Source organism: Amblyraja radiata, chromosome 14 (genome assembly GCF_010909765.2).
Source record: "Amblyraja radiata isolate CabotCenter1 chromosome 14, sAmbRad1.1.pri, whole genome shotgun sequence".
NCBI lineage: Eukaryota > Metazoa > Chordata > Chondrichthyes > Rajiformes > Rajidae > Amblyraja > Amblyraja radiata.
The window spans coordinates 24,321,660-24,348,166 of NC_045969.1; the positions used below are offsets into that span (position 1 = coordinate 24,321,660).

At 42.9% G+C, this 26,507-nt stretch overlaps 1 protein-coding gene across 1 annotated transcript in view; it reads right to left on the minus strand.

Moving 5' to 3' along the window:
- The window catches only part of kpna3 (karyopherin subunit alpha 3), a 94,801-nt gene that overhangs the window by 21,027 nt on the left and 47,267 nt on the right, over positions 1-26,507 (minus strand). Inside the window, exons 8-11 of the mRNA XM_033032807.1 lie at positions 25,859-25,945; positions 24,977-25,146; positions 16,465-16,509; positions 1,242-1,373 (exon numbers count right to left, since the gene is read on the minus strand). Coding sequence (XP_032888698.1) covers positions 1,242-1,373; positions 16,465-16,509; positions 24,977-25,146; positions 25,859-25,945 — 434 coding nt within the window. The remainder of the gene's footprint in view (positions 1-1,241; positions 1,374-16,464; positions 16,510-24,976; positions 25,147-25,858; positions 25,946-26,507) is intronic.

The following is a 26,507-nucleotide window of genomic DNA, read 5'->3' on the forward strand; positions in this document are numbered from 1 at the left end:
AACAATGAAGATAAGTGAGCCAGTACCTTCAGCAGCCAAACATGCCCAGGCCATAGCACCCCCACCACCGTGTTTCACAGATGAGGTGGTATGCTTTGGATTTTGGGCAGTTCCTTCTCTCCTCCATACTTTGCTTTTGCCATCACTCTGATATGTTAATCTTCGCCTCATCTGTCCACAAGACCTTTTTCCAGAAATGTGGTTGGTCTGTTAAGTACTTCTTGGCAAACAGTAACCCGGCCATCCTATTTTTGCTGCTAACCAGTGGTTTGCATCTTGCAGTGTAGCCTCTGTATTTCTGTTCATGAAGTCTTCTGCGAACAGTGGTCATTGACAAATCCACAGCCTACTCCTGAAGAGTGTTTCTGATCTGTCAGACAGGTGTTTGGGGATTTTTCTTTATTATAGAGAGAATTCTTCTGTCATCAGCTGCGGAGGTCTTCCTTGGCCTGCCAGTCCCTTTGCGATTAGTAAGCTCACCAGTGCTCTCTTTCTTCTTAATAATGTTCCAAATAGTTGATTTTGGTAAGCCTAAGGTTTGGCTGAAGTCTCTAACAGTTTTATTCTTGTTTCTCTGTCCTCATGTTGATAAACAGCAATAAAAGTTTCCAAAGGTGATGGAAAGACTGGAGGAAAGACTAGGTGCTGAGCATTCTCTTATACCTGCATTAAGGAGGCAATTAAACACACCTGAGCAATTACAAACGCTAGTGAAGCCATGTATCCCAAACATGATGGTGCCCTGAAATGGGCGGACTATGTATAAACACTGCTGTAATTTCTTCATGGTGAAACCCAAATGTATAAAAATGCCCTTTAATAATGTGCACTTTAACCACATTTGATTTTTTCTATTACAAATCTCAAGCTGTGGAGTACAGAGGCAAATAAATAAATGTGTCTGTCTCAAACGTTATGGAGGGCACTGTATTACCACCACACAACATTTCTCTATGCAGAATAACTAGGATCGTGATCATAAAGCAAAGTGCCGCTGTCCTGTCATCCTTTCGCATCAGTAAAACTTACTAAAGTCCACAGTATTGAACACTCGACCACGATCTGAAATAAGTACCTATAAGTACACAGTAGCTATAATAACCGAAAATAGCATGGACGAGGAAAATACCTTACAATAAAATAAAAAGTTGCGTTCATAGTAGTCAAAAAAGTTCTGGTCAAGCTTATTTTGACTTTTAGTATTCATTGGGACAGTGGAACATTTTTTAACGTTTTCTCACCTGAACCTTGACCTCTTGATGACTCAGAAGTGGAACAAGGAAAGGCACCACACCCGACTCAATCACCATCTGTATTTGTTCATTACCTCCATCTGTCAGGTAGGACAAAGCCCAGACGGTATCCACAAGTATCTTGAATATATTAAAATAAATAATTAGATCCCATCAAAATCAAAATAGGTTAACACCTTCAATAGAGAAACAATTCAAATATCACTTCAGTCACCAATATATCAAACTGGTAATGTATTGGCAACTTCTCTACTAAGAATGATTGGAATACAGAACTTGTTACCACACTTTATTTTAAATGAATGGTTTAGATGCATGTAAGAGGATGCTAAGTAGACAGAAAAAAATATGTAGGATGTGTTTATATGAGATGTATAAGAAGGGTCTTGCATAGATTATAAACCAGAGTAGTCATTAGGTAAATGGCACACTGCTGTGTTTCAAATACAATGTAGCACAGCATGATGTGCATTCAATGCGCTACTATTGTACAATCTCTATAAAATAAACTAAATGACAGCAAATTCATGAATGTAGCCATTAACTCAGTTCCACCACAAAATATAGCATGTAGCAAAGATAGGAAACCACACTTCTAGTTCGCATAAGGGCAACGATTAAAGACCCAGCCAGTAGCAAGTTGGTTGGACAACCAAAGTTCTCCTAATTGACAAAGTAAAGATGTTCCATTCGTTATTGCAGTTTTCAAAGGATAAAAAGACCTGATCTCCTGTTATTCTAGATGCAAAATTCCACATAAAGCAGAAGGGCTTCTCAAAAAATAAATAATAGTGTTATGAATAAGCATTTGTTAATAGCAACAGGAGTGACAGTAGCCTACAAATTTGCTGCAGAGAATGAAGTGATAATCATGAACAGTGAGCCTCAACATATAGTGCCCTCCATAATGTTGGGGACAAAGACCCATCATTTATTTATTTGCTTCTGTACTCCACAATTTGAGATTTTTAATAGAAAAAAAATCACATGTGGTCAAAGTGCACGTTGTACTCCCTCTATACTCATGACTGCGTAGCCGGTCATAGTGCGAACTCCATCATCAAGTTCGCTGACGACACCACTGTCGTGGGACGTATCACTGATGGGGATGAGTCCGAGTATAGAAGAGAGATTGAGCAACTGTCCATATGGTGCCAGCACAATAACCTGGCCCTCAACACCAGCAAAACCAAGGAACTGATTGTGGACTTTGGAAGGAGTAGGATGGGTACCCACAGTCCCGCTTGGTTTGACAACTTGAGTGCCCTGGAGAGGAAGAGACTACAAAAAGTAGTAAACACTGCCCAGTCCATCATCGGCTCTGACCTTCCTTCCATCGAGGGGATTTATCGAAGTCGCTGCCTCAAAAAGGCTGGCAGTATCATCAAAGACCCACACCATCCTGGCCCCACACTCATCTCCCTGCTACCTTCAGGTAGAAGGTACAGGAGCCTGAAGACTGCAACGACCAGGTTCAGGAATAGCTACTTCCCCACAGCCATCAGGCTATTAAACCTGGCTCGGACAAAACTCTGAACATTAATAACCCATTATCTGTCATTTTGCACTTTATCAGTTTATTTATTCATGTGTTTTGTAGTCAATGCCTATTATGTTCTGTGTGCTGAAGCAAAGCAAGAGTTTCATTGTCCTATCAGGGACACATGACAATAAACTTGAACTTGAACTTGTCAGATGTTAATAAAGGCCATTTTTATACATTTTGGTTTCACCATGTAGAAATTAGAGCAATGTTTATAAATAGTCCCTCCATTTCAGGGCACCATAATGTTTGCGACACAGCAATGTCATGTAAATGAAAGTAGTCATGTTTAGTATTTTGTTGCATATCGTTTGCATGCAATGACTGCTTGAAGTCTGCGATCCATAGACATCACCAGTTGCTGGGTGTCTTCTCTGGTGATGCTCTGCCAGGCTTGTATTGCAGCCATCTTTAGCTTATGCTTCTTTTGGGGGCTAGTTCCCTTCAGTTTTCTCTTCAGCATATAAAAGGCATGCTCAATTGGGTTCAGTTCGGGTGATTGACGGCCACTCAAGAATTGACCATTTTTTAGCTTCGAAAAACTCCTTTGTTGCTTTAGCATTATGTTTGGGTTCATTGTCTTGCTGTAGAATGAACTGCCGGAAAAATGAGTTTTGAGGCATTTGTTTTAACTTGAGCAGATAGGATGTGTCTATACACTTCAGAATTCATTATGCTACTACCATCAGCAGTTGTATCATCAATGACGATAAGCGAGCCTGTACCTACAGCAGCAATACATGCACAGGCCATAACACCCCCACCACCATGTTTCACAGATGAGTTCGAGTTCAAGTTCAAGTGAGTTTATTGTCATGTGTCCCTGATAGGACAATGACATTCTTGCTTTGCTTCAGCACACAGAACATAGTAGGTATTTACTACAAAACAGATCAATGTGTCCATATACCGTAATATAAATATATATACACATGAATAAATAAACTGATAAAGTGCAAATAACAGATAATTGGTTATTAATAATCAAAGTTTTGTCCGATTCAGGTTTAATAGCCTGATGGCTGTGGGGAAGTAGCTATTCCTGAACCTGGTTGTTTCAGTCCTCAGGCTCCAGTACCTTCTACCTGAAGGTAGCAGGGAGATGAGTGTGTGGCCAGGATGTTATGGGTCTTTGATGATACTGCCAGCCTTTTTGAGGCAGCGACTGCGATAAATCTCCTCGATGGAAGGAAGGTCAGAGCCGATGATGGACTGGGCAGTGTTTACTACTTTTTGTAGTCTTTTCCTTTCCAGGGCGCTCAAGTTGCCGAACCAAGCCACGATGCAACCGGTCAGCATGCTCTCTATTGTGCACCTGTAGAAGTTAGAGAAAGTCCTCCTTGACAAACCGACTCTCCGTAGTCTTCTCAGGAAGTAGAGGCGCTGATGAGCTTTCTTGATAATTGCATTAGTGTTCTCAGACCAGGAAAGATCTTCAGAGATGTGCACGCCCAGGAATTTGAAGCTCTTGACCCTTTCATCCATCGTGTTGATATACACGGGGCTGTGGGTCCCCATCCTACTCCTTTCCAAAGTCCACAATCAGTTCCTTGGTTTTGCTGGTGTTGAGGGCCAGGTTATTGTGCTCACACCATATGGACAGTTGCTCGATCTCTCTTCTATACTCTGACTCATCCCCATCAGTGATACGTCCCACAACAGTGGTGTCGTCAGCGAACTTGATGATGGAGTTCGTACTGTGACCGGCTACGCAGTCATGAGTATAGAGTGAGTACAGCACGGGGCCGAGCACGCAGCGTTGAGGTGCTCCCATGCTGATTGTTATCGAGGCCGACACAATTCCACCAATACGAAGACTGTGGTCTGTGAATGAGGCAGTTCCTTCTCTCCTACAGACTTTGCTCTTGCCATCACTCTGATATGTTAGTCTTCAACTCATCGGCCCACAAGACCTTTTTCCAGACTGTGGTTGCTCTTTTAAGTACTTCTTGGCAAACTGTAACCTGTCCATCCTATATTTGCAGCTAACCAGTGGTTTGCATCTTGCCGTGTAGCCTCTGTATTGCTGTTCATGAAGTCTTCTGGGGACAGTGTTCATTGACAATTCAACACCTGAAGAGTGTTTCTGATCTGTCGGACAGGTATTTGGGGATTTTTCTTTATTATAAAGAGAATTCTTCTGTCATCAGCTGTGGAGGTCTTCCTCGGCCTGCCAGTCCCTTTGCGATTAGTAAGCTCACCAATAGGGGGGTTACACGTAAGGTAATTGGGTCAAAGGGCGTGACGCAAGGAGCAGCTCAATCCATGTGGAGGACATGGCTGCCTCGGCACACACTGTTAACACACGGAACAGGTTCCTTCTTACCTGTTAAAAACTGCCAAAATTATCATTTTTTGCGCTATAAATATTTGTGGGTGCCGTCATTGAAAACGGGAAGGTTTGCTCTGAACCCGAGCACCAAGGTGTAAGCGGCCAAAGGAGCACATCCCTCAGGACAGCCCCCACTTTCCCCCCCGGGTCAGCGCTGTCCGGCCACGGCCGCCCTCCACCCTGTCTCCCTGTGTGGGTCGCACTGTCACGGGGCTGTGGGTCAGCAGCGCCCACACACGGGGCCGGGATCGGAGCGGGGCCAGGATCGGAGCGGGGCCGGGGTGGAGCCAGGGTGGAGCAGGGCTGGGGTGGAGCGGGGCTGAGGTGGAGTGGGGCTGGGGTGGAGCCAAGGTGGAGCGGGTCCAGGGTGGTGCGGGGCTGAGGTGGAGCGGGGCCAGGGTCGGAGCACGACCGTGGTGGAGCGGGGCCGGGATGGAGCCAGGGTGGAGCGGGGCCGGGGTGGAGCGGGGCCGGGGTGGAGCGGGGCCGGGGTGGAGCGGGGCCGGGGTGGAGCAGGTTCGGAGGGTGGGCGCGGCTCCAGGCAACGTCAGCTGCATCAGAGTCGGGGACGGTCCGCTCCTTCCACCCACCCAGTCACCGGCACCCCCGACGTCTTCCTTCCCCTCCCCCTCCCTCTCCCTCTCCCCCCCCCCCCCCCTCTCCTCCCCCCCGGGATAGACGGCCCGCGAGTGTGCAACCAGTCTGGATGCTGGGCTAGAAGGGCCGTCCGTGCTGCCAGCCATAGTAAATGCTTACATGCAGTTCACCGCTTGTACGCCAGTTGGTGTTGCGTGGCAACAGTACGGGTCACGGGTCGTGACCTCGACTGCGTGCAACCTCCCTATGCTCTCTTTCTTCTTAATGACGTTCCAAACAGTTGATTTTGGTAAGCCTGCTTGGCTAATGTCTCTAACAGTTTTATTCTTGTTTCTCAGTCTCATATTGGCTTCTTTGACTTTCATTGGCACAACTTTGGTCCTCATGTTGATAAACAGCAATAAAAGTTGCCAAAGATGATGGAAAGACTGGAAGAAAGACTAGGTGCTGAGAGCTCTCTTATACCTGCATTAAGGAGGCAATTAAACACACCTGAGAAATTACAAACACCTGTGAAGCCATGTGTCCCAAACATTATGGTGCCCTGAAATGGGGGGGAGGGGGACTATGTAGAAACACAGCTGTAATTTCCACATGTTGAAACTAAAATGTATAAGAATACCCTTTAATAAAATCTGACAATGTGCACTTTAACCACGTGTGATTTTTTGTAATTACAAATCTCAAATTGTGGAGTACAGAGGCAAATAAATAAATTATGGGTTTATTATGGAGGGCACTGTATTTGTCGATAATAAGTTTGTGATGTTCTTTTGGAGAAGTTAATGTAATAATATTCCAAATTCGCACAGAAATAAAAAAACAAGAAAAGTTCTTGGATCCAACCTGCTTATCAACATGTATCCATTTATTCTTTCACATAAGATGTATTCCTTCAAGCTTTACATAGAACCACAGGAAGCTTATGACACAGGTGGCCTTTCACATGTCAATGCCAGTCGAAAATTAGGTACCTTATATCATCCCACCTTTCAATGCCTAAGCCTACAGATACTGGGTCTTCAAATATTCACCCAGGGCTTCTTTAAATGCAGGAAGAGTTTTCATCTCAACAACCCTTTCAGGTAGTGAGTTACAGACACTTAATCGTTCCATATGGAAACAAATCTCCTCCTGCCTAATCTTTCTACTAATTACTTTATATCTGAGCTCCTTGATTTTTGATATCCCTATAAAGGGAAACAGATCTTTCCTCTTTACTATGTACCAATTATCCAATCTCTCTGCAGAACTCAAATCTTCCAGTCCTTGCCCTTACAAATCTCCTTGGCACAATCAGCAGAAGAATCACAGCTTATTATAAAATGATGACAGGACATGAAGCTCAAGATGTGGTCTAACAAGTGTTGCACACAATCTGCCTACTATTAAAAGCAAAAAAAGAGCATCCCACAAGTCTTTTTAACCACCTCCTGACATGTCTTTAAGGACTCCGTCCTTCCATTCCACCTCACTTTTGAATATCCCTCCATTTATTGTATATTCTCTTGCTTTGTGACACATCCCAAAATGCGTTACCTCGCACTTCCATAGATAAAAATTCCATTTGCTGCTTTTCTGTCCAACTGACCAGACTGTGCTTTCTTGCATTTTACCCAGCAAAATTGTTTTTATGTCCAATGCATTCCCAATTTCCCTTTCATTTCTATAACAGTCTAATGGCTTTTTGTCTACGTAAAATATCTGCAGTTATAATGCATATATCATACCTTCTCCCATGCATTTTAACGTTTGCATCTTATGTCCCCTTCACAACTTACTTTCCTATTTTTGTGTCATCATCATATTTAGCAACGACACTCTGAATGCGTTCATGTTCTAGTGCTGCACGGGTGGGTTTAAACTAAAGAGTGGGAGGGTGGGGTCAACAACGTGGAAGCGTAAGCGTGCAGTTAACGGGAGAGTGGGTGAAAGGTCACGTTTAAACTAACAGAGCAGGGGGATGGAAACCAATGCAAGGAGGCAGAGGGACATAAAAGGAGGACAGAAACAAAAGGTAGAAGGGAGATAAGAAAAACAAACCTGAAAGCTTTGTGCCTTAATGGAGAAGCATTCATAATAAGGTGGATTAATTAAATGTGCAGTTAGTAGTTAAGGAATATGATATAGTTGGAATTACAGAGACATGGCTCCAGGGTGTCCAAGGCTGGGAGCTAAACATGCCGGGCTATTTGATATTTAGAAAGGATATACAGAAAGGAAGAGGAGGTCGGTGGAGGATAAGGGATAGCCAGTGGATGTGGTGTATCTGGATTTTCAAAAAGCCTTTGACAAGGTTCCACACAAGAGGTTAGTGTGCAGAATTAGAGCACATGGTATTGGGGGTAGGGTATTGACATGGATAGAGAACTGGTTGGCAGACAGGAAGCAAAGAGTAGGAATTAACGGGTCCTTTTCAGAATGGCAGCCAGTGACTAGTGGGGTGCCGCAAGACTCGGTGCTGGGACAGCTGTTATTTACAATCTATATTACTAAAACTCTGTTCTTGACCGGTTTTGGTGATCTGTGCTGCGATTTCCGAGAGAACGCCACCACCTACGGCCGTCATTTTTGGCCACCTTGCTCAGAGCCCCCTCCGCCTCATGTGTGCCGAGGATTTTTCCCATCGATGAAATATGACAGAGATATTAATGCTTTTACAAAATTCCCCATTCTCTCTGCTGCCCCTGCTGGAGGGAGGGGGAGGGACTATAAAGCCAGGAAGTGGTGTGCCTCAATCAGTCTCTGCAAGTGGTGTGCCTCAATCAGAGCTCTGAATGACACTGAACAAATTTCTCCACAGCTGTGAGTACCCATAATGTGGTTTGAAAATGAATATATGGTTAGTTGGAAGTAAAAAAGCACTGCCTGCAAATGGTTGTTTGGGTTTGGGTTGAAGTAAAAAGGCACTCTCTCTCCCCCCCCCCCCCACCCCTCCTCCTCTCTCCCCCCCCCCCCCCCACCTCTTTCTCCCTATCCCTTTCTCTCTCACTCTCCCCTCCTCTCTCTCCCCCCCTCTCCTCTCTCCCCCCCCTCCTCTCTCCCCCCTGTCCTAGGGTGGTTATGGGGTAAAAGGAGCAAATTAATCATTTTAATATAATATCAAGGGGGGTAATTAGCGTGAGTGCGGGGGGGGGGGGGGGATAGTTAGTGTGTGTGACGCTGCATGCCGCCTCCCCCCCACAACCGCACGTTGGGGGAACAGACCCAACGGGTCTGCACTTGGTCTAGTATATATTAGAAATTTAGACAAGGGAATTAAATGTGACATCTCTAGGTTAGTGGATGACACAAAGCTGGGTGGCAGTGTGAGCTGCGATGAGGATGCTTATGAGGCTGCAGGGTGACTTGGATAGGTTGGGTGAGTGGGCAGATGCATGGCAGATGTAGTATAATGTGGATGAATGTGAGTATCCACTTTGGTGGCAAGAACAGGAAGGCAGATTATTATCAGAATGGTGTCAGGGTAGGCCATTTAGGACTGAGATGAGGAAAAACTTCTTCACACAGAGAGCTGTGAATCTGTGGAATTCGCTGCCACAGAAGGCATTGGAGGCCAATTCACTAGATGTTTTAAAGAGAAAGTTAGAACTTCCGGTTTAAGAGGTAGATGGAGTAGACGCACTAAGCGAGTGCTCCGGTAAACTTTATATTTTCACAACATTCCGCCCTCTAACCTTTACACCAGAACGAAGTCAGCTTTTTTTACTTGCATAATCTCAGTGTGTTGTGTGCTGTTTTTCAGCATTGCGTTGTGATAACGACACGATATCAGTGGAAAGATAGATACCAGTCAAAACACCAGCTTTTCTTTTACTCGTCTGACATTTCTTTAAAGTGTGGCTGTCTCTCTAAATGGCTTTTAAGGGTACAAGGTCGAGCAAAAGGGAGGACGCTGATGTTAGCTTGGAGGCTATTACCACGCTGCTCGAGCAACACTGAGAGGCACTAGCCACCGAGTGTAGAACTTTGTTTGGTCGGCTCGACTCAAAGCTAGACCAAATTAAGCTCACAGTGGAGGACCATGATCAACGTGTCTCATCCCTGAAACTTTCTGCAGAGGACCTTAACCAGTGAGTCGTCGACCTTGAGAACATTTGTTCCATTCTGAGTGGTGACAATACTAAGCTAAAGGCTAAAGTGGCCGACTTGGAGGGCGGAAGTCGGCGATAAAACATACGCATCCTCGGTCTACCAGAATCCACTGAAAGCGGACGGCCTACTGAGTTTTTCTCAAGTTTGCTGCGAGAAGTTTTCGGGAGCGAGACGTTGACATCCCCTCCAGAAGTCGACAGAGCCCATCGCTCCCTAAACGCTAAACCGGCCCCCGGCCAGAGACCGCGGCCAGTCATTCTCCGCCTGCATCGGTACCAGACGAAGGATCTCCTCATCAGAGAGGCAAGGAGGAGAGGGAAAGTCGAATTTTGCGGCAAACCAATTCGGATTGTGGAGGATTACAGCCCTGAAGTTCAGAGCCAGCGGGCAGAGTACAGAGACGTCATGGCAGAACTTTACAAACTGGGACTAAAGCCTGCTCTGCTATATCCAGCTCGACTCTGTCTCACGTTGTCCGGTGGAGCCAGAAAGTGGATAAACTCAGCCGAGGAGGCGCAGAAATACATCGATAGCCTCCCTCGGTCACCTAAACCCCCATAAAGATTCTGTTTAGGGACTTTGAACCCACTGGATGAGAGGTAACACTGTATAGCTATACCTATTGGCACGACGTGCAACATGTCAGCAAACGTCTGTGGTTGGTGTACATGGCTGAACGTGCTCATTCATCCGGGTGTGCTGCTTATTTACTAAGATACTTATATAAAATGGCTACAACCAAATATCACTATATGTGCACTGTAAATTAGAAACGATTCCCAGCTAGATTTTTGTGTGCTGTTACCACATATGGCCTGGCCCTATATCTGTGTGCTGTTGCGTTCTAACTTCGGCTCTTTAAAAGCTTTCTTCGGGCCAGTAAGTAACTTTCAAGCTGCAATCATATTTTTAAGGACATGTTAACCCATGTGAGTTTTCGGTTACATATAACCATTTAGTTCACTGATGACACAGTTCAGTGGTTGCACTGTTCAGTTATTTCAAAGTTGATATTTAGTCTTCATAGCCATATTTTTTGGGGACTATTTAGATAAGCCAAAATGTTATTATAAAGGTGCTTAAATGTATTTTTTAGTACATAATACTGGAGAAACAGTTTAATATTAGACAGGACGATTCGATTTGTAAAATGTTTGTTTGGAAGAGCTTGCTGCTTCTTTCTATAGCAGCTTTCTTGGGTGGGGAGGGGGGTTATGTCACTGCCAGTAACATTTTAGCAATTTATATAAACACATCATTACACACTAGTCATTTTCAACCTGCACTGACCCGTTGCTTCGTTTTCAGCCGGTCATTTGGTTCATTGTATTTACATTACAACTTAACGTTTTTCTTTATTATGCATGGATAGACATAAAGCTAGTAAGCTGGAATGTCAAAGGTTTAAACCATCCTGTTAAAAGAAGAAAGGTTTTTTCGCATCTTAAACAACTCAAAACAGAAATAGCCTACGTGCAAGAAACTCATATCCAACTCATATCCGTTGCTCAGACAATGGCCGTCTCTTGTCAGGTTGGGTGGGGCAGGGGTTCCACTCTTCCTTTCAGGCTAAAGCCAGAGGAGTTTCAATCCTTATCAGCCAGAACATTTCCTTTGAGCCAGATAATGTGATCTCTGACAAGTTTGGTCAGTATGTAATTGTGACTGGAAAATTATACAATACACTGGTAGTATTTGTCAACGTGTATGCCCCTAATGTAGACGATGTAGGTTTTTTCGAACAGTTATTTTCATTACTTCCAGACCTAAACACATACTCTCTTATACTCGGTGGTGATTTCAATTGTTGATTAGATCATCTTTTAGACCGATCCTCTACTAACCTCAGTACAGTAAGTAAATCAGCTTGTTTCATCCAAGCCTTTCTCTCCCAGTAAGGTGTCTGCGATGTGTGGCGCTCTTTACATCCACAAGATAAGGAATACTCATTTTTCTCACATGTCCATCATATGTATTCTAGAATTGACTATTTATTTCTTGATAACCAACTTGTACCCCTGGTTCATTCCTGTGACTATGAGAGTATTGTCATTTCTGACCATGCCCCTATTGCTCTGGCCTTGTCCCTTCCAGATCTCCCTCAAAAGAGTAGGCAGTGGCGATTCAATTCAACTTTCCTCTCGGATGATAAGTTTGTAGAGTTTATGGAAAGAGAGAGATAGCCTTTTTTCCCCACTAATGTATCCCCTGAAATCTCTAGCCTGATCATATGGGATGCCCTTAAGGCTTACCTTAGGGGGCAGATCATATCTTACACTGCTCAAATGAAGCGGAAATCCAATAAAGAGCGTTTAGCTCTTGCTCATCAAATTGGAGAAATTGACAAGCAGTATGCGCAAACTGAAAATCCAACTCTATATAAAAGACGATTGGAACTCAAAACCAAATTTGACCGACTCACTACTCACTCAATTGAACACATACTTTCAAAAAATAAAGCCATGTTTATACATATGGAGATAAAACTGACAAATTACTTGCAAATCAACTTAAAGGTGCTAAAGCGAGACAGAATATTTCTAAAATTCGCATGCTTAATGGCCAGTTCACTTCGGATCACTTGCAAATTAATGACGCTTTCAGAGACTTTTATTCCCAGCTTTATACTTCAAATCTCAACCGAATCATAAGGTAATTCATGACTTTCTGAGCAGTCTAAATATTCCCAAACTCTCATTAGATTTTAGGGGAAGATTGGATGAACCCATATCACAGGCAGAAATAGCTTCAGCCATTTCCTCAATGCTATCAGGCAAATGTCCGGGCCCTGACGACTTCCCGGCAGAGTTTTTTTTTTTAAGTTCTCTCTGCTCCTTTCCCCACACTTGTGTTCCATTCTATCTGAATCCAACAGACAAAGTTCTCTTCCTCCATCCTTTGCCGAAGCCTGTATTACTCTTATCGCCAAAAAAGGTAAAGATCCAACCAAATACGCCTCCTACAGACCCGTCTCCCTTCTAAACACGGATGCTAACATTTTAGCTAAGGTTCTAGCTCGTAGACTAGAGAATGCCCTCCCTACTGTTATATCTGAGGACCAAACCGGCTTTGTTAAGAGCAGACATTCCTTCTTTAACATACGTCAATTATTAGATATTGTCTACTCTGCTTCTGAGGATGTCCCTGAGTGTGTCGTATCTATTGATGCAGAAAAAGCATTTGATCGCGTTGAGTGGGTCTATCTATGGGCTGTTCTGGACAAATTTGGTTTTGGTACAAACTTTATTTCATGGATCAGGTTACTATACTCTCATCCCACAGCCTCAGTTTGGACTAATTCCCAGTTGTCCAAGTCGTTTGACATGCATCGTGGAACCCGCCAGGGGGTCCTCTGAGCCTCATGCTTTTTGACTTAGCCATCGAACCACTTGCCATGGCCTTTCGCAGCTGTAAGGACATAGCCGGTATTTGGAGGGGCAGTACACAGCATAAGGTCTCACTATATGCTGACGACCTTTTGCTTTTTGTCTCAAACCCAGGCACCTCTCTGCATTCTGCTATGTCACTGCTCAATAATTTTGGGCAATTTTCAGATTATAAGATAAATCTTGGAAAAAGCGAACTGTTTCTCATTAATTATGAAGTACAACCCTCGGATCTTACCAACTTGCCATTCAAAATTGAAAAAAATAAGCTCTTATACTTGGGCATTTCAGTTACGAGGAAATACAAGGATCTTTTCAGAGAATGTTATCATTCAGTTAAACCAGATCAAACAGACGCTAACACAGTGGTCACCCCTGTCAAAGTCACTTGTCGGCCGGATAAATTCAATCAAAATTACCATTTTGCCAAAAAAATTGTGCCTTTTTCAGGCCTTACCGGTTTTTATCCCCAGGTCCTTCTTTGACCATCTTGACTCAGTTATTTCCTCCTATATATGGAGAGGCAATTGACCTCGTCTTAATAAGGCCCACCTTCAAAAAACCAAGGCTGCTGGTGGCCTGGCTCTCCCAAACTTTCGCTTTTATTATTGGGCTGCTAACCTGCGCTGCCTTGCATTTTGGTCTTTCTTTCACAGCCAGCCCGATTGCCCTGCCTGGGTAGCCATGGAATTACATACAGATGATAATATGTCCATACCTGCACTACTTGGTTCCTCACTTCCACTCCCCTCAATTAAATCTGTAAAAAATCCAGTGGTTAAACACTCTTTGAGGATATGGGTTCAATTCAGGAAATGTTTTGGGTTGCATAACTTTTCTCTACTGAGCCCTATTGCATCAAACCACCTTTTAAACCCATCAACTCAGGACCATGTCCTTTAAAGAATGGCATAGGAAGGGTATTGTGTGCTTCAAGGACCTATTTATGGGTAACACTGTAGCATCATTTGAACAATTAAGCACCAAATTCAATCTTCCAAAGTCAGATTTTTTCCGATACCTGCAAACAAGACATTATGTGTTCTATAAACTGCCCAGATCTTCTATACCAACATACACGACCCTTGTTGATACAGTTCTTTCTTTAAACCCATCTCAGAATAGACTTGTCTCAGCATTACATGGCAGGATGTTGGATCTAAGGCGCATGGGACAATCTCAAGGCAGCATGGGAGGAAGTCTTGGGCTTCTCTCTCTCGGAAGATACTTGGAGTTCCATTCTTAAATTGGTTAATTCCACCTCTCTATTTGCTCGTCACTGCCTGATCCAATTCAAAGTGGTACATAGGGCTCATATCTCAAAAGCCAAATTATCTACTATTTACCCTGAGGTTAGTCCACTGTGTTAAATTTCTGAAGCCTCTCTTATCCATATGTATTGGTCATGCCCCAGCCTTAACAAGTTCTGGCTAGAGGTCTTTTATACATTATCCCAGGTGTTAAACATCAAATTGGAACCAAAGCCACTAATCGCTCACTGGTGAGGTGGTTAGATTAACTGCAGATAAACACTGCACTATATCTTTTGCTTCTCTTCTGGCTCGGCAAACAATCCTGCTTAGGTGGACGGATCCTACCCCGCCCACTCATACACAATGGCTGACAGATATCATGTCCTGCTTGAGAAAATCAGGTACTCACTTCAACATTCAAAGGGAAGGTTTAAGAAAGCGTGGGGACCTTTTTTAAATGCTTTGTAAATGTTTGATCATCAAGTACAGTTTAACAGCTTAACAGTCTACCCATTCACTTATCGTGGATTATTGTTGTGACAGGCTGATATTTGCATATGCTCACTGGCAGTGACTGGGTAGGGATTATTTTTGGTATCTCGTTTTTATTTTATTGTTGTTGTCTTGTTATATGTTGGCATAAGTTTTTTATTTATTCTTTTCGTACACTCTGTCTGTAACAAATGGACAACTTTGCACTTTGTTATGTCTTGAAAACTAAATAAAAAAGATTTTGATAAAAATAAAAAATAAGTTAGATTTAGCTCTTAAGGCTAAAGGAATCAAGTGATATGGGGAAAAAGCAGGAACGGGGTACTGATTTTAGATGATTACCCATGATCATATTAAATGGCGGTGCTGGCTCGAAGGGCCGAAGGGCCTCATCCTACATCTATTTTTCTATGTAATTATTTGTATAAAAATTTTAAAAACGTAGTTCCAGCACAGATTACTGTGGCAAGTAAATCATTACATTTTGCTAACCAGAAAAATGCGAATTCTCCTGCCCAACGAGTTTAAAACCCTCCAAAACAACATGAGGAAACTTGCCAATAAGCACACTGCTCCTGATGAGATTTAACCCATCTTTCCCTAAAAGCCGCATTCCCCTCAGAAATAACTACAAAGGCACAGAAATCTAAAGCCCTCCTTCCTGCACTATATTTCTAGCTATGCATACATCTGCAAGATTCTTCTAGCTTAGTAGTAACTAACATGTGGCTCAAAGTAATATTATATTTATAATAAAAGTTTTTTTCCTAAAAATCTACCTGGAGGATCACCTCCCATTTTCGAGTCAGTGGATGTGATGTATCTGCACTTTCAAAAAGCCTGCTTTTGCTATGGTTATGAATCACAATCTCTGTTCACCTTTCCCCTTAAAATAATTCTGCTGCTTTCATCTTGGAACGATGAAGGCAATGTACTGTAATTTCTGCAGCCACAGATACTGGGTTAACTATAGAATTATCTATTACTGTTGCTTCTTGATCTTCCTGCTCCCTTCCTGTACAACTGTGCTAGCTGTAGAGCAAGACAACACATATTTGCTCCATCATTGCTCCAAACCTAATGATGGCCAGAGAGCAAGATGCCCTTGCTCTCAAACTACCAGTCTTTTTTCCACAACTATCAATCCATCCCGTCTCTACCTGCTGTTGAATCGTGAGACTACCTGCTGAATAGTCTTATCCACAAAACATTTGAGCGCCACTGATGAAACGCAGCAACACCAGTTGTAGCTCAAACTCTGAAACCCTGAGTTTGAGCTCAGTTCATGATACTTCCTACAAATGTAGATGTTCAGGCCACTTGATGCAATTTGGAATTCCCGCCTGATACAAAATGTGCATTCGCAGATCAAAGGTCTCGTGTTCAAATGTCATGAAACAATGAGGAGTCGAATTGCATGTAAAATCCTGCTTGTATTAAAATTAATCAAATCTGAGAATACATGTTCCCAAAAGGCTGAAAATTTACCCTGTTGCGTCTTTGTATCACTTACATTAATGTCTGTGTGGTATATCAACACACATAATGCCGGTAGAATCTGTAGGGAAAAAGGAACGATACATTAGATGTTTTACTTCTTAGACTAAATTAAACAGCATAAAATAAACCTGTGCAACATCAGTTACAACATGTATAAGCAGAATTAGTCATATTGTATCTCTTTGGAAATATTTCCTAAGGTTTTACACAATTGGACATTTTTCAGAGAGTTGACATTTTAGTTGAACAAATAACCAATAAATAATTTGTGATCAATGCCAAAAATGATATATTTAACCAAGGTGGGAAGGCAAGAGATGACAAGGCAGCAAATAATAGATGCTAGGATGTTTAAATGACATGTATTTAGAAGGAGTTGAAGGAAGATTAAAAGAAAGGCTTGGGCGGAGGGGAGGTTTGAGGGAAAGTACTTCGGAAGGGAAATTCAAGGGTGTGAGTTGGGGAACCACAGACCGGAGTGGGAGGGGGAATCCAAGAGGTTAAGGAGGGAACACAACATCTGGGATGGTATTGGAGATTTTGAAGATGGTGGTGCGGGTATGGAAGGGGGGATTTGAGGTGAGGGCTGGCGGAACAAGAGGTGGGGAATGAATGAGGCCGCAGAAAGCTGGTGGGGGGAGAATCATCTCAGGGTATAGGAGCTGGGTTGGGACCAACCTGCAGGTGTGAGCAGGTGGTCAGGTGGTAAGGTGGGGGGGGCGGGGGGTGCGGGGAAACATACAGAGGGTGCGGAGATAACTTGAAAGCACAGGAATGAGGGATAAGGTCATGAGAGCACTGGGGGCCCCCAAGACACTGGGGAGCCTTATGGCCATAGGAACATGGGTGGTGCACAAGGCCTCCGTGAAGAGACTCTGAAGGAGGGAGTCCATGGCAAGTGGCGTGGTGAGGGCTTCAGCTGATTAGATGGCAGCGGCCTGCAGAATTTACAATACACTGAAACAGCCTAACTTGGAAAATGGGAAGTCATCAAAGAGGAATAGCTAAATAACGATTGTTTCAGTAACAGGTGGCATCAGGCACAAATGCAATTGTTGGATGTTACAAAGGTAGAAGCTTTTGATTAATGTGGTAGTGGACAAGGCAGTTGAATCAGAGGCCTTGAAAGGAGATGGGGAGATTTCACTATGTTGGCAAGAAATTACAACAATGGTACTTCTGCTGATAGTTACAGAGTTATATCTGTCCATCAACTCTTTACATACATGCTGATAAACTGAGATATTATTTCCAGTCAACAACGAAAATGGGATTTGGATGGTTTTATTAGCAAATGCAACAATTTTCAGTGTAAGAAAACAAATATTAAAATAACACAGGTCAAGTAGATATTCAGTGATTTAGGATTAAGGCAGCATTCTCGCAAAATAATTGCATTTGAATTGATAACCACAGCTCGCCATGTCACGATGCCAGAAAATACCTGCAGTAGATTTTGAGAATATCACCAGGAAATCCTTGCCCCGATCTGCCCCGATCTATCTATTGGCTGCAAATACTTTTGTCCATCAACTTTCCCTGGAATGTACGCTACACTGTCCTTGTGGAGATATCCACCATTACATTATGTGGGGGCAGGTGATCACATACTGAATGAGATTGATGCACAAGAGATATAGCATTTCAAGCCAGGACATCTATAAAACTCTAAAGGCCATTGCCAGTAGCAATCCATCACAATCTGTAAATCCTTAGCCCAGCATTCCCCTCACTAGCATCACCATCAAAGCCATAAAGAACAACAGAAGATAACCAAAAAGACAATACGGAGAGAAAAGATGAGGTACAAAGGTAAGCTAGCCAAAAATATAAAGCAGGATAGTAAAAGCTTCTTTAGGTATGTGAAGAGGAAAAAATTAGTTAAGACCAAAGTTGTACCCTTGAAGACCGAAAAAGTGAATTTATTATGATGAACAAGGAAATGGCAGATGAGTTGAACAGGTACTTTGGATCCGTCTTCACTAAGGAGGACACAAACAATCTTCCTGATATAGTAGTGGCCAGAGGATCTGGGGTGACGGAGGAACTGAAGGAAATCCACATTAGGCAGGAAATGGTGTTGGATAGACTGATGGGACTGAAGGCTGATAAATCCCCAAGGCCTGGTGGTCTGTATCCCAGTGTACTTAAGGAAGTGGCTCTAGAAATCGTGGATGCATTGGTGATAATTTTCCAATGTTCTATTGACTCAGGATCAGTTCCTGTGGATTGGAGGGTAGCTAATGTTATCCCACTTTTTAAGAAAGGCAGGAGAGAGAAAACAGGGAATTAAAGGCCAGTTAGCCTGACATCGGTGGTGGGGAAGATGCTGGAGTCAATTATAAAAGATGAGATAGCCAAACATTTGGTTAGCAGTAACAGGATCAGTCCGAGTCAGCATGGATTTACGAAGGGGAAATCATGCTCGACTAATCTGGAATTTTTTGAAGATGTAACTAGGAAAATGGACAAGGGAGAGCCGGTGGCTGTAGTGTACCTGGACTTTCAGAAAGCATTTGATAAGGTCCCACATAGGAGATTAGTGGGCAAAATTAGGGCACATGGTATTGGGGGTAGAGTGCTGACATGGATAGAGAAGTGGTTGGCAGGCAGGAAACAAAGAGTAGGGATTAACGGGTCCCTTTCAGAATGGCAGGCAGTGACTAGTGGGGTATCGCAAGGCTCGGTGCTGGGACCGCAGCTATTTACAATATACATCAATGATTTGGATGAAGGGATTCAAAGTAACATTAGCAAATTTGCAGATGACACAAAGCTGGGTGGCAGTGTGAATGAGAGTGCAGGGTGACTTGGACAGGTTGGGGGAGTGGGCAGATGCATGGCAGATGAAGTTTAATGCAGATAAATGTGAGGTTATCCACTTTGGTAGCAAAAACAGGAAGGCAGATTACTATCTAAATGGCATCAAGTTGGGAAAAGGGGAAGTACAACGGGATCTGGCGGTCCTTGTACATCAGTCTATGAAAGTAAGCATGCAGGTACAGCAGGCAGTGAAGAAAGTGAATGGCACGTTGGCCTTTATAACAAGAGGAATGGAATATAAGAACAAAGAGGTCCTTCTGGAGTTGTACAGAGCCCTAGTGAGACCACACCTGGAGTATTGTGTACAGTTTTGGTCCCCTAATTTGAGGAAGGACATTCTTGCTATTGAGGGAGTACAACGTAGGTTTACAAGGTTAATTCCCGGGATGGTGGGACTGTTATATGCTGAGAGAATGGAGCAGCTGGGCTTGAACACTCTGGAGTTTAGAAGGATGAGAGGATATCTCATTGAGACATATAAGATTGTTAAGGGTTTGGACACGCTAGAGGCAGGAAACATGTTCCCGATGTTGGTGGAGTCCAGAACCAGGGGCCACAGTTTAAGAATAAGGAGTAAGCCATTTAGAATGGGGCGAGGAATCACTTTTTCTCACAGAGATTGGTGAGTCTGTGGAAATTCTCTGCCTCAGAGGGCAGTGGAGGCGGGTTCTCTGGATGCTTTCAAGAGAGAGCTAGATAGGGCTCTTAAAAATAGCGGAATCAGGGGATATGGGGAGAAGGCAGGAACGGGGTACTGATTGGGGATGATCAGCCTTGATCACATTGAATGGCGGTGCTGGCTCGAAGGGCCGAATGGCCTACTCCTGCACCTATTATCTATAAAGCAGGGGACAAGCTTAGATCAATTAAAAGTGTAAATGTGCATGCTAGAGGACAACCCAAAAATGGCAACATAAGACAACCTGCATGAGATACAGAAATAACACGCTCTAGAGCTAGGGAATCCCCTAGCGTTCTGCTGTCTTGGCACAGCCAGTTGTAACAGTTTAGGCCCGGTGAATATTTATCCAACAAACAGGAAGGAGGATCCATGAATATCACCATCATCGAGTGCAAAAGGCAAAACTGAAGTGTTTACAACCATCCCCAGCCAAAATAGAAACACAGCGCGTGTTTTAAAATGATCACAAAGCAAATAATTTTGGTGTTCAGAGGGACCCGAATGCCCTTGGAAACTAATCACTTAGTTAATATGCAGGTACAAATAGCAATTGGGAATTATGTGTTGACCTCCAATATAAGAGGTCAAGCGTAGACATGTCTGGCTCTTGTTATATAATGTCCTGGTGAGACCGTATCTGCAACACTGCACAGGATCGGTCCTCGGTATGCAAACTTGCAACACAGTGCATACACCAGTGAATCTTGGGATAATGGGTTTGTCAACAGGCAGAGTCGATGTATTGGTCAGCTTCAGAAGAATGAGAGATGATCTCATTACAACAAACAATATCCTCAATGTTGTGACAGAGTAGATGAGTCAATAACATTCCACAGATCGGGAATTCCAGAATTAAAAATCGGCCTCGATTATTCAGGATGGAGATGAGATGAAGTTTCGTCATCGAGAATTTAGAATTTGCTACACAGCCTGTTTTGAAGCTCAGTTGCTAAGTATATGCGAGACAACTTATTAGATTTTTAAGTAATGAAGATATAGGATTAGTACAGGAAAATAGCAGCAAGGTAGAAAAAAATAATCAGCAACATTGGACAGAAAGATCTGGCACCAAAAGGCCTCCTCCAACTTCCATATCTTAGATTATGTATCAAACAGATGACATCTCAAACTCTTTCTGAGGCCTCGCTATCACAAATGTAAATCTTCAGCTAATCAGAGTTATTTTGCCTGATTTTCAAGAAATGACTCAGTGTTGCATTAAGCAAAGGCTAAGAGCATGAGAAAAATAAGGGTTGTTCTTTCGGCAAAGACTAATAGCAGCTGGAATACTGAAGAGTACTGATTCAAAACTTCTGCAGAGTGATTCACCTCAAACTCTCCAAAGCCTTCCACTATCTCAAGGTAGGTGTCAGGGGTCTGACTGGATTACACTTGCCTGGATATGTAAATCTAATCAAAAAATTGAACATCTTCAAGAACAAATTCATTTGTATCCTCAAACGGCACTTTTTATAATAAAATTCACATCCTCGTACCCAAAGGCTCATACCAAATCAACTTCAAAATACATATTTCATTAAGTCCAGAGGCCAATAATTATACTTCTCAGGGATAAAGACACAGTGCTGGAGCAACAACATATCAGGCAGTATCTCTGGCGAAAAGGAACAGGTGATGTTTCGGGTAGAACCCTTCTGCAGACTGAAAGTAGACAAGGGTGGGGGAGGAGGGGGGGGGGGGGGGGGGGAGGGGCTGGAGGCACAAGAAGGCCAGAACAAATCAGGGCCGGAAACTGATGATCAAGAAAGGGTGGAGCTCATAATGGTACATTGTTGGCTGGGGAAGAGGTGATAAAGGATACAGGGATGTGAACGGGGAAACCAGTAGGATGACTAGGGTGAGTGAGGAGGAAGGGAGATCGGGAATGCAAAGATTACTTGAAATTAGAGAAATCAACGTTCATACCGTTGGGTTGTAATCCGCCTAAGCAAAATATGAGGTGCTCTTCCTCCAATTTGCATGTGGCCTCACTCTGACAGTAGAAGAAGCCCAGGGCAGAAAAGTCAGTATGAGAATGGGAAAGGGAGTTAAAACGTTTGGCAACCAGAAGATCGCTTGGGCCAAGGTAGTTGAGGCTGGAGTAGATACAAGTGAATATCTGTTTCATCTGAAAGAATTGTCACGGTCCCTGGATGGAGTCGCGAGAGATGGTATAAGGACCTGTGGTTGCAGGGGAATGTTCCTGGTGAGGGAATGGTTTGGGTGGAAAGGGATGAGTGAACCAGAGAGTTGACTTCACAAAATTATGTCTTCACCACATGGTCTGCAGTAATCGAAGAAGTTGGTTCTTCACAAATTTCACAAATTTCACAATTGCAACTTGGAACTGGCAATAAATGCTACATTTCCATTTTCCATGAATGAGTTAGAGGTAATAATTGGTGATCATAGAAAACATAGAAAATAGGTGCAGGAGGAGGCTAATCGGCCCTTCGAGCCAGCACCGTCATTCATTGTGATCATGGCTGATCGTCCCCAATCAATAACACGTGCCTGCCTTCTCCCGATATCCCATGATTCCACTAGCCCCTAGAGCTCTATCTAACTCTCTCTTAAATACATCCAGTGATTTGGCCTCCACTGCCCTCTGAGGCAGGGAATTCCACAAATCTACAACTCTCTGGGTGAAAAGGTTTTTTCTCACCTCAGTCTTAAATGGCCTCCCCTTTATTCTAAGATTGTGGCCCCTGGTTCTGGACTCGCCCAACATTGGGAACATTTTTCCTGCCTCTAGCTTGTCCAGTCCTTTTATAATTTTATGTTTCTATAAGATCCCCCTCATCCTTCTAAACCCCAGTGAATACAAGCCTAGTCTTTTCAATCTTTCCTCATATGACAGTCCCGCCATCCCAGGGATCAATCTAGTGAACCTACGCTGCACTGCTTCAATCACAAGGATGTCCTTCCTCAAATTAGGAGACCAAAACTGTTCCAGATGTGGTCTTACCAGAGCCCTCTACAACTGTAGCAGAATCTCTTTACTCCTATACTGAAATCCTCTTGTTATGAAGGACAACATTCTATTAGCTTTCTTCACTACCTGCTGTACCTGCACGCCGACTTTCAGTGACTGGTGTACAAGGACACCCAGGTCTCGCTGCACCTCCCCCTTATCTAACCTAACTCCATTGAGATAATAATCTGCCCCCTTATTTTTGCCGCCAAAGTGGATAACCTCACATGTATCTATATTATACTGCATGTGCCACACGTCTGCCCATTCACTAAACCTGTCCAGGTCACCCTGCAACCTCCTAACATCCTCTTCACAGTTCACAATGCCACCCAGCTTTGAGTCATCCGCAAACTTGCTAGTGTTGCTCCTAATTCCCTCTTCCAAATCATTAATATATATGGTAAACAGTTGCGGCCCCAATTCCGAGCCTTGCGGTACTCCACTCGCCACTGCCATCAGAAGTGGTAGCAAAGGTGATTCGACAGGTGGCGCCGCGAGCCGGCAACCTCGCCAGCCTTTCGACTTTTTTTTGTTTTTAGTATGTCTAAAAGTGTGTTTTGGTGTGGGGGGGTGGGAGCGGGAATAGGGGGAAACTACGAGGTAAGTGACTAACAAGGTTAGTCATTTACCTCGGTGGAATGCGACTTTTCTCCTAATCACATTTTCGCCCACCCTCGCGGCCTAACAGCTTGGATTAGTGCGGCTTCTCCCGGAGTCGGGCCCAGAGCTTCTGCAGCGGGCGCTGCGTGGACATTCCATCGCAGAGCCGGGCGATCCCTTGCCGGGTGTCGCCAGAAGATGAGCTCCGACCTCCGGCCTGCAGCCTATAACATTGTGAAGCCCCGGTCACCGGTAGGAAATGGCCGATTTGGGACCTCCAAGCCATGGAGTTTCCGTCCGTCCCGACGTCAAAGTTTCGAGCATCCCGACGAGTGGGGCTGCACATCTGGCCGTCCGTAGCGGCGACTGCGGAGGGTTCATGGCCATGACCACGGATGAACAAAGGAGGACTGACTGAATGTTATTGCCTTCCACCACAGTGAAGAATGTTGATTCCACCAAAAGAATGTGTGTCCTAGTTGAGAGGGAAAGATAGAGCGGCCACGATTGAATGGTGGAGTAGACTTGATGGGCTAAATGGCGTTATTCTGCTCTTAAAACTTATGAACTTAGAAGCTTAGGTCAGAGACTGAACACATGATGTAACCCAATATTTCAGTGCTGTACTGTTTGATATTTGCAATGTAAGAGGTACTATATATCAGCTGAAATGATAGACTGATTCTGCATGTCCTCTTAGATGCAAAAGTATTGCACACGATTTTCCAAAGAACCGGTGTGGTTTTGCCTTGAACAATATTGATCCATTAACTCATAGCAACAGAAAATTATTATTGGGTCTTTTAACACATTGTTACCACAGGCTCTTATGTGCAACTTAGTTACTCCATATCTATATTACAACAGTAAATGCAGTAAAATGACTTTTGACTTTATAAATGCAAATATTCACATTTGTTGATTACGAGTATATGGTATGCTGTCATTCTCAAGCTTGCCTGAAATAAAGCACTATTCCTACTCTAATTAAGCAAAACATGGATAACTACTTAAAACCATTTATATTAACAGAACCAACAACTTATTTTCACTATTCCAAAGATTTGACATGCACCTAAATTTACAAAGTTCAGTGAGGACTCTTATTTGGGTAGAACATCAAGAAAATCTTAAACAGCCTTCAAAATGGCGTGCCTTCATTGGAAGCAAGAAGTAATTATTTTGCTGTTTACTCATTTTTAGTGCTAAGCTGACCTCAACACCCCTCGTCAATACAGGCAAATAACTTTAATGATATGCATTCTTTACAACAAGGATTTGCTCACATTTGTATATTTGCCATATTTGCAGGTCTGTGATAATGAAAATTCATAATGGCACAAAGAAATATGCCTTTTGGTAAATGACTTTAAAGAAATTTTGTGCCGGCCAAAAGTACAAGGTATTTTCACTCAAAAACCAAAGTCAGTCCAATCTCTTTACCTCCTGAACAGTCTCCATTGGTGGTGGCGGATCCTTATTTCTGCAGAGGTTAACTATAACCCATGTGACGTTACGAAGGAAAGTGATGGGAATGGAGGGATTGATGAAGGACAGAAGAGGTTTAACAACTCCCAGTGAGATGACGTAGTCTCTACACCGAGGACCATCACCTAAAGAAGTGGAAATGAAAGGGCTTGCATTAGAGATGAACCTAGAAAGTTAGATGAAAGGAGCAATGCTGTGGCTGTTGCATGTACAACAGTTTGATGGAAATGCTGATGCAACAACTCATTAAAACAGTTGAAAACAAAAATATGACTATTTGGTGGCTTGTTCAAAACGTTGTGCACAGCAGCTCAAGAAGATAATTTCATACTAAAGGAGAAAGCCATGGACACCTGTACTAACATTTTGAATGTATTATGTTTGCACTAGTCCTGGCTTACTTTCTGGTGGCTATACTTTCACCACACTTCCAGAAGTGCAGTCTTCACTAAAACATATCTCCCCATATTTATTTTTGTCAAATACCTTAAAACCACGATTAATCAGTGGAAATGTTTCTTCTAACATACTCCTTCCAAAATCTCTCAAAATTAAGAGTATTTCTGTTAAATCTTACCTTAACTGCATCTACTCTGTAAACAATTACACTTTCACACATTCCTGTACATTACTCATCCCTGACACTATTCTAATACATTTCCATGGCACCCTCTCCAAAACAATAAACTATTTCATAGTGCAAAGAAATGGGAACTTAAAAGTAAATTTTTTAATTTAGCATAACTTCTTGGCATTTGCACTTAATACATCTATTTAACAATGTGACAATCCCCACGCGTTTCCAACGCATGGAGAAGGCTTTCCAGCATTACAAACCTATGATGTTTCCTAGAGCCCAAACTGCTTGTTCACAAACATTCTGATGAGGGGAGTGAAGTAATCGGAGGAAGAGTGGTACAGCATCTAGAAACAAAAGACAATACATTAGCTTCCTTCTTTTCACGGTGTTAATCCAGCGATTGCACCATATATGGGATAAAAACTAAAATGCAGATAAATTAGCAGTTCTATTTATAGCATTTGTTTTGAATGTCACAATACCATTTCTTTAACAAATCTGCACTTTACGTCAAAATTACCATCTTCTTTCCATTCAGCGGAGGAATAAATCAGCAAACTATTTCCCAGGCTTTGATGGTATAAAGAGAGAAATTCAAGATCTGTATAATCCCGTTAGTTTAATTATAAGGAAAATAAAATGTACAGTTAAAGACTTTCTCTTTTTCAATTATATCTATACACTACAAGGCCGAGGAAATAATGGTAAATTAAAAGTATTATGTAATAACTGTACTGCATAACAAAATTAATTTGGTTTAACTTTGATTATTCCTATAGATTACTGACAATGTTACATTATAAAGGGATGTCAAAAGCGTTTTTTAATGCTGGTTTTATATTGCTGACAATCTCAGCTGTCTGATCTCTGCTAAAATGGAGAAAATAAAAAATAATTACGGTAAAG